At 40.1% G+C, this 9704-nt stretch overlaps 1 protein-coding gene across 1 annotated transcript; it reads left to right on the top strand.

Annotated features, from left to right (window-relative positions):
- Positions 1 to 7686: 7686 nt before the first annotated feature.
- Positions 7687 to 8854, top strand: IRGM (immunity related GTPase M). Its single transcript, XM_053907631.1, is given in 8 exon segments — positions 7687 to 7880; positions 7882 to 7946; positions 7949 to 7987; positions 7990 to 8069; positions 8071 to 8560; positions 8563 to 8603; positions 8605 to 8679; positions 8681 to 8854. Coding segments are annotated over 8 exon segments (1158 nt in total).
- Positions 8855 to 9704: the final 850 nt, after the last annotated feature.

Genomic DNA, 9704 nt, shown 5'->3' with positions numbered 1-9704 from the left:
ATATGCATAAGGGAATTATATAAAATATTTGGACAAGAAATTAAAGCCAACATACAAAGAAGACTTATACCATATTCACAGATCAGAAGCTTCACTAGCTGTCAGTTCTCCTCAAGTATTCCTTTAAAAATATGTCCTCTAATTTTATTTTTTTACTCTTTTAAATTTGAGTATAATCAGACAATGCTTTTTAGTTTCAGAGGTACAACATAGTGATTCGACAAGTTTATATATTATGCTATATTCCCCACAAGTCCCCACACATTGCTATTACAATATCACTGAATTTATTCCTTATGCTGTGCCTTTTATTCCTGCAACTCATTCATTTTATAACTAGAAGTCTGTATCTCCCTCTCCCCTTCACCCATTTTGTTCAACCTCCTACCCTCCGTCCCTCTGGCAACCATCAGTTTGTTTATGTATTTATAGGTTTGATTCTACTTTTTATCTGTTTATTCATCTTTATTTTTTAATTCTTTTTTTTTTTTGGAAAGAGAGAACGAGTGCACGAGTTAGGAAGAAGGGCAGAGGGAGAAAGAGAGAGAGAGAATCTTAAGCTCAGCCCAGAGCCCAATGCCAGGCTTGATCCCACAACCCTGGGATCATGACCTGAGACAAAATCAAGAGTCAGATGCTCAACCAACTGAGGCATTCAGCTGCCCCCTATTCATTTTTTTCAGATTCCACTTATGAGTGAAATCCTATGGTATGTGTTTCTCAGTCTAACTTATTTCACTTAGCATAACACCCTTTAGGTCTATTCATGTTGTCTCAAATAGTTAATTCTCCTGTTTTATTTTATGGATTCAATTCAATATCAATCAAAACCACAGCAGGACGTATGTATGTATGTATGTATTATTTTTATTTTATTTATTTTTTATTTCAAGTTTTAATTTAAATTCCAGTTAACATATAATGTAGTATTAGATTCAGACATAGAATTCAGTGATTCATCACTTACATACAACACCTGTTGCTCATCACAAGCATCCTCCTTAATACCTATCACTCCTTTAGGGGCATTTAATCCATTCACAATGTTATGCAACCTCTATTTAGTTCTAAACAATTTCACCGGAAATGTTCCAAAACATTTCCATCACCTGAAAAGGAAACCCTGTACCCAGTTGCAACTGTTAAACAGTTGCTCCTACTTTCTGCCTCCCCTTGACACTGGTGACCAGTGTATTGTGTTTTTTTCCTGTGACGGCTTTAACAGAGGACCACAATTTGGGTGTCTTAAAACATGAGGAATTTATCCTCTCACAGTCCTGAAGTCCAGAAGTCTGAAATCAAAGTGTTGGCAGAGCCATGATCCTTCCAAAGGCTCTAGGGGAGAATCTTACCTTGCCTCTACCAGCTTCCTTGGTTTATGGCAGCCTCATTCCAATCTTTGCTTTACCTCTGTCTTCATGTGGCTACCTTCCCTCTGTGTCTCTTCTCTTTTTATAAAGATACCATTACTGAATTAGGGCCCACTCTAGTTCAGTACATCAGCAAAGACCCAATCTCCAAATAAAGTTACATTCACAGGCACTGGGGCTTAGGGCTTCAGCATATCTATTTGGGAACACTATTCAACCCATTCTACCACCAATATGAATTCTGTCTGTGGATTTACCTATTTGGGGTATGAGATTTCTGCACCCTACAGGCTAATTATAAAGTTATCACTCATCCTGGAATGAAAAGCCACTGTACTTTGAACTCCTAGTTTGCTCCAATGGACTTTGTTTTTATAACAGCTCCTCTCACCTTCCCCTTTTTCTCTGTAAAAGAGCAGCTCTCTCCTTTGTTCTCCAGACTTGCCTATGGTTTTGCCATAGCTTGCTTGTCCTAAATTGTTACTCTTTTCTATTCCCCAATAACCCATTTTTTGCTGATAAAATAACTGACAGTTTTATCTTTAAGGATAACAGCTCTTTACTAAGCCAAGTCGCATTCCTGTTCCATCCCCTCATTCTACTCTCCTCTCACACATTTGTCTGCTTTGACATGTATCATTAAATTCATTTGTATCTTTGATAAGTCTGTGTTGCAGTTTATAATTTTATTTTATTTTATTTTATTTTATTTTATTTTATTTTATTTTATTTTATTTTAAATGTTTATTTATTTGAATATATTTTTATTTTATTTTATTTTAAATGTTTATTTATTTGAAAGAGAGAGAGAGAGAGAGAGAGAAAGAGAAAGGAGAATCCCAAGCAAGCTCCACACTATACAGAGCCTAACTCAGGGCTCTACCCCACCAACCATGAGATCATGATCTGAGCTGAAATCGAGTCTGATGCTTAACTGAGCCCCCCAGGTGCCCCATGTTTTTATTTTAAATTTACACAACTAGTATTATTCTCTGGAACAGGTTCTTTTTTAGTTTTTCTCTTATAATCTGTACATGTCCATTTTGCCATGAGGACAGTGGGAACAGAGAGTTACAAAATTGAGTTATAATTGCAAGGGGGTCCCAAAATGGAGCTGGGAGGTCATTGGAAACACAGAGCTTATGCACATCCACACCCTGATGGAAACTGAACTCTCACACTTGGGCCTTAACCACTTAACCATATCCTGGAACATTTCTATGTATTAGATAGCTTAAACTTTGTCAGCATCAATCATAATTCTTTCAAAAACAGTTTATATAACCTTGCAGTTTTGGCCTTTATAACCCCTAATTTCTTCCCCAAATTGGAACATGCATTCAATTCCTCTTGAATCTGTGTCTCCTGGAATTGCAACTCCTAAAACCCCCAAAAAAGTGCATTGTTAGTTCTTATAGCCTCAATCTGAAATTTGTTAACAATAGATACCTACATGGTATTCCACTGTGGTTCTCCCTGCATCATCTCCCCTCACACATGGCCTCCTCACTTTTCTCATCTTTGATAAGCATAGATAAGTGCCCCACTTTTGTTTTAATTTCCATTTTTCCTCATGACACTTGATTTTGAGAAATCTTTCATATATCTGTTGGCCTTTTAAGTTTCTCCTTGTGTGAATTGCCTCTTCATAGTCTTTATTTTTCCATAGTTCTTCCTGTTCATTTTTCCTCAAGTTGTATAATATATTCTGGCCATTGGCAGTTGTTTTAAATATCTTTTTCTCATCTGTCCTCTTCTGTGTGTATACGGTGACTGTCATTAAGGAGGAAACTTGAGTTTTGATGTCATCAAAGCTAACAATTTTCTTCTTATGTTTTTGCTTTAGGGATTCAAAAATATCATCTATTTTATTATTAATTTTTAAATAAAACTTTACTTTGAAATAACTGTAGATTCATTTCTTGTGCTTTTAATTTTAGCTATTCTGACAGGTGTGTGGTGATATCTCATAGTAGTTTTGATTTACATTTCTCTGATGTTGAGTGATGTTGAGCATCTTTTCATGTATCTGTTGGCCATCTGTAATGCCTTCTTTGGAAAAATGTCTATTCAAGTCCTATACTCAGTTTTTATTTAAAAAATTTTTTAATTATTTTTTTCTTTTTCAAATTTTTGTTTATATTCTAGTTAGTTAACATATAGTGTAATATTGATTTTAGGACTAGAGTTTAGTGATTCATCACTTACATATAGCACCCAGTAGTCATCAAAGTGCCCTCCTTAATACCCATCGCCTATCTAGACCATCCCCCATCCACCTCCCTTCATCAACCCTCAGTTTTTTCTCTATCGTTAAAAGTCTCATGGTTTGTTTCCCTCTCTCTTGTTTTTCCTTTCCATATGGTTTGTCTGTTTTGTATTTTAAATTCCACATAGAGTGAAATCATATGGTATTTGTCTTTCTCTGACTGACTTATTTTGCTTAGCATAATACACTCTATTTCCATCCATGTTGTTGCAAATGTCAATATTTAATTCTTTTTGATGGCTGAGTAATATTCCATTGTATATATACTACATCTTCTCTATCCATTCATTGGTTGATGGACATTTGGACTCTTTTCAGCAATAGCTTGGCTATTGTTGATAATTCTGCTATAAACATTGGGGTCCATGTAACCCATTGAATCTGTATTTTCGTATACTTTGGGTAAATATGTAGTAGTTCCTATGCAGTCCTTTTCTCCATAACTTATTTATTTTATAACTAGAAGTTTGTACCTCTTACCCCCTTCACCTATTTCACCTGTTGCCACCTCCCCTCTGGCAATCACCAGTTTGTTCTCTCTATTTGCACCCAGCTGCATGGTATGCTCATCTCTGCACTGTCTTAAGAGAGAGAGAGATAGGTTGCCCTGGTGCTCAGTTTTTGTGTTTGGGTCCCTCTTTTACAGTAGTTTTGCCTGTACCCTAGTGATACCATGTCCTTTATAATTAATACATTTTATTATAGTTCAATTAATAAAATTATAATGTTATTGTTAATAAATAATAGGACATATGTTTGACTGACCACTGTGTCAGAAGGAATAAAGTAGATATATGCATATGAACATAGAGAGATGCCTGAAACAATACTGAGTTACTAAGTCAGGAACTGACCCAGTTAGGGGTTTTCATGGAATCATAGACATGATTGATGAACTCATTGGCCATTGGTGATTGAACTCATTCCCTGGTCCCCCTCACCTCCCTGGAGGTTGGGGGGGGGGGAGGGGGGGGAGGGGGGGTGGAGGTGGGAGGCGGGTGGGAGGGAGTAGGGGTTGGGGAAGGAAGGAAGGAGGAGGCTGAAAGTTCCAATCCTCTAACCTTGGGTTGGTCTTTCTAGCCATCAGCCCCCATCCTGAAGGGTCTCCACCCCTGAGTCATCTCATTAGCATACGAAAGACACTCCTATTGCTGAAGAAATTCCAAGAGCTTTAGGAATTCCTTCTAGGAATCCCCTGTACCTTCTATGGTACATTTCAGGAAGGGCATGTTGGGCAACCCCAAGGAGCAACCTTGCAGGCAGAGTCTATATCCATCTGAGGGGCCAGCCTCACAGGTGCTGAATGTTTATTTCTCACTGATCTGGGTGCTGACATCAGAGGAACCATTTCAGGTAGGAGGAAGCAACACCTCTCAGAGAACCCTCCCCCTCTGTTAGGCCTGTGTAAGCCTCAGACAGATGCTGCAGGAGCCCCACCCTCCAGAATAGAGAGGGTGAAGTGGTTTTGTCCCCATTGTGAGAACTGGAGTCATTTAGTGGAATAGAAACTGAAAGTGACCCTCTCTATCTTCCCTTCTGCTGAGGCCCCGCCGCTGTCACCTTTACCCAGAAATCACACAGCTCTGAGCAGGAAAGGCACTTGAGAAGAATACTCTGCAAAATCTCTCTGTCCTTCCCAGCATCACTTCCTTTCTTCTCTTAAGACTCTTTCTAGGACTCTTTCTAGAACCCAACACAACTTCTTTCCCCCCTTTTGGAACATCCTGGGCTGGAACCAGTTTTCATCTATCCTGGAGGTAACTGCCTCTGCCTGAGAGCTAGATCCTTTCCCAGGGAGGGGTAACATGCCAGGAGGGCCACTGACATCTGCCTAATCATGGTCGCCATCTGCTTTCTGGAGCAGGTAAATGAAAGGGCTCTTACAATCCAACTTGAATAATAACCTGCTAGTGTAAAGACATGAAAGGTGGAAACTGGCACCAGGGCAGGAGAGCTGGGGGACTGGCTTACTCATTTTAGTGAATATTCACAGCAGGACCCCTCTCTGGCATTCTTCAGAAACCAAACTTAGCACCCGAATTCTTTGCTCCAAACCCATTCAAGCCCTCAGTGTGTAGGCACTGTGCCTCTGTGTTCACGGCAGAGGGGATGTTCTTATGGAAAAAAGGCTTTGAAAAGGACAGCATGATTTTCTATTCATATTCTCTTAGAGTCTAAGCAGGATGCAAGACAATGGCAATTTCTGGGGTTGCCTGGAATTTGGAGTCTATCTGGAACACCAGCTGGACCTTCTGTGGAATAGGGACTAGGTTTCAGGGACAAGGTGTCTAACAGGCCTTAGACAACGTATAGGAATGCACGTGTGTATCTTTATTGGAAAAATTGTCCCTATTGTTATACACCAACTCCATCTTTTTTTAAAGTTTATTTATTTTGAGAGAGACAGAGACAGCATGAGTGGGAAAGGGACAGAGAGAGGGAGACAGAGAATCCCAAGCAGACTCTGCCCTGTCTGCACAGAGCCTATTGTGGGGCTCAAACCCATGAAACTGTGAGATCATGACCTGAGCTGAAACCAAGTTGGACACTTAATGGACTGAGCCACCCAGGTGCCCCAACCAACTCCATCCTTTACAGATGATGTTATTAAGGTGGACTCTTGAAATACTCCCTCCCCAGACTGGGTCCTTTTGTGCTTCATGCCCATTGATGTGGATGTTGGTATACTTTTCTAGAATAAATCAATATGATACATCCTCACCCTTTCCCTATGATAATAATAAAATGTGGGAAAATGTGGGGCTTATTCCACATTGGGTTCAAGCTCACAAAAGTCCTTGATGTCTCCAATTTCTAGTCTGATCCACAGCTCATCCCCGCTTCATGGCTCAAGATAATTGGACATGGCACAAACCATATAGGATCTTGCATGGAAAATCCACTAATGAGTGTTTTTCATTCTGCTTTTTAGGTTACAAAATCTTTTTGGTGCATTATAATAAGAATTTAAAAAAATACCCAGTGGAAAAATATAGTAGTGGAAGGTAGATAAATTGTTGGCAAAATCATTTTTCAGGTATATACATGTGTTTCTGTGCATCTGAATTGAGTTTTACCAGTTTTGTTGAAAGATAATTGACATACATTACTGTATGAGTTAAGGCATACAGCATGATGATGTGATTTACATATTTTGTGAAATGATTACTACAATAGGTTCAGCTAACATCAATCATCTCATAAAAATACAATGGAAAGAAAAGAAAAAAAAGAGAAAAAATTCTCCTTGTGATGAGAACTCTTAGGATCTATTCCCTTAACAACTTTCCTATAAATCCAACGGTGGTATTACATATAGTCATTAGACTGTACACTACATCCCTAGTGCTTACTTATAACTATAACTGAAATCTTGTACCTTTTGACTGCGTCCTCCAACAGCCCCCCCTTCTCACGCTGTGCCTCCACCTCTCCACAAGTCTGTTATCTTTCTTTATGAATTTATTTTATTTTATTTTTAGATTCTACACACACACAGATTATACAATATCTGTCTCTTTGATTTATTTTACTTAGCACGATGCTTTCAAGGTACATCCATGTTGTCACTAATGGTAGGATTTCCTCATTCTATGGTTGAATAATATATTTAAATTTTTAAATGTTTGTTTATTTTTGAGAGAGAGAGAGAGAGAGAGAGAGAGAGAGAGAGAGAGAGAGAGAAATCAGCAGGGGAGGGGCAGAGAGAGAAGGAGACACAGAATCAGAAGCAGGCTCCAGGTTCTGAGCTGTCAGCACAGAGCCCGATGTGGGGCCTAACCAATGAACCACAAGATCATGACCTGAGCCAAAGTAGGGCACTCAACCAACTGAACAACCCAGGCAACCTTAATATATTTTAATTTTTGACAAACTATCAAACATTTTGCAGGGCCTTGTAGTTTCCAGTCTAAATGCCTTTGCAGTGAGTTGGGTGTGGATCTGACACCCTCAGTTAGGATACCAGATCTGATAAATCCTCAGTTGCACCTGGCACTCCTAACTTCCCTGCTCTTCCTATTTCTCCAGGTCAATCCACTGTCTGACATGACATAGCCCGCCCTGTCCCTTCACACCCCATTATCTACATCCTTCACTCCTGCTGTGTGGTACAATATGGGCTGGAGCATTTTATCTAAGATAGGTGCCATAAACATTGAAAACGCTGTGGGAGGAGGGAAGTTGCTGGAGGTGGACTCTATAGTCAGGGGCACCCTGGAGACAGAGTCCAGTACCCCAGTGAGCTGTAACTGGGGACTCCAGCAATGTCATGTCCTCCTTCATCAAAGCACTGCGGGTAACTGGGCATAAGAAGAGGCAACAGCCCCCACTGAGATGGTGAGGACCACCTGATTCCCACTTGCTACTCTTCCTCCTACATTCCAAGTGTGGTGCTGTGGGACATGCCTGGAACAGGGACTGCCACCCAAAAGTCCGGAGAACTATCTGGAGGAGATGCATTTTAGCTAGTATGAACTTTTCATCATCAGTATATCTGAACAGTTCAGCATGAATCTCATAAAGCTAGCCCAGATCATTCAGAGTCTGGGAAAGAGGTTCTACATCATCTGGACCAAGCTGGACAGGGACCTCAGCACAAGTGCCTTCTGGGAGGAATGGCTCCTGCAGAATATCCAGGAGAATATCCAGAAAAATCTCCTGAAGGAAGGGGTGTGTGAACCCATCATATTCCTTGTCTCCAGCATCGATCCCTTATTGCATAACTTCCCAGTTCCTAGAGACACCTTGCACATCAGGTACCATGGTCCCCTAGAGAACTTGCCTTACACCCATGAGAAGGTCATTAATTATGAAGTGATCTCTTTGTAGGTGAAAATAGCATCAAAGTTTTTCCAGGACACCCTTGGCTTTCAGAATGCAGATGATCTGGGGGAGTGTCTGAAGGCCTACCATTTGCTTTTTGTGTGGATGATGAATGTCTCCAGCAGGTGGCCCAGCATATGGGGAAAACCCATGGAGGAATACAAGACCATTATGAAGTCTCAAGATCTGCACACTGTTCACCCCAGGGAGAACATTATTGGCATTATATTGGATGAATTGTAATACAGCCTCTTATATTAGCCAAATTCCACTCTTAGATGACACTATTATCAACTACACAAGACAGTAGAAATATAGACAGTTCCTTGGAATAGTCACCAAGGACACCAAGACCATCCTGAAGAAAATCCTGCAAGACTTCATCATCTGAAGAGCTGATGTCTCAACAGTCTCCTTTTGAAGCAACCTCAGGACATCTGGGGTCTTCTCCTCACCTTGTATACTTTATAAATTCTCAGTCAAGCTCAATATGTCCACTTTCATTGGTTCTAAATTCTTTGAGGCAAGAGAGATGAGTAGCTCATTTTGAACCAACCTCAGTAAACTCCATAATACTTCCTGTCATTTATTAAATTAGCTGGGACCCAAAGGTGGAAGAAAACATTTGCACAGTGTGACATACAATCTCATTCTGATATCACCTTATCACTTTACATTAACATCTTTTCTCCAAGACCGCTTGGTTTCCCCTGTTCCTTTACTTCTTACCTCTAACTCCCTGGACTCACAGAGGTGTGCCTGGAGGCAAGGATGTTCCCCTTGGGGAAATATGATGAGAGGTGTGCTTAGATGTTCTCTGAAAAGTATGTAGTGGTTCCAGGATTCCAAGGCCAGTCTGACATCTTGTGAAGTTTTGCCCTTATACCTATTTGCCCATATAATTCATATCCAAAAAAAAGGAAATGGGGGATGGACTCAAGAGGCACTATTACTGGGATTGGAAAGTTGTTGAATGGAAAAGCAAACCTGACTACTGTATGTAACAAACACTGACCCCACTCTCTGAGAGGTCATGCTCTTCACATACACTTCATGGTGGGCCTGTTATAGGATGTACTACCTGTTAAATTGTTTGCTATAGAGAAATGTTTGTCCACTTAAAGTTACCTGTTATGTTGTGTTATTTGTCAAGGTTACCCCCAATGTTTGTCAAAGGAAACTTAATTTGATCATCAGCTTTGAGGAAACTAACCCACTGTCTATGACCTTACTGTTTATAT

This window comes from Panthera pardus, unplaced genomic scaffold (genome assembly GCF_024362965.1).
Source record: "Panthera pardus isolate Hobbes unplaced genomic scaffold, ASM2436296v1 HiC_scaffold_2, whole genome shotgun sequence".
In the NCBI taxonomy this organism is placed as follows: Eukaryota; Metazoa; Chordata; class Mammalia; order Carnivora; family Felidae; genus Panthera; species Panthera pardus.
The sequence above is the reverse complement of the archived record's forward strand: the minus strand, read 5'-3'. Positions and strand labels throughout refer to the sequence as shown.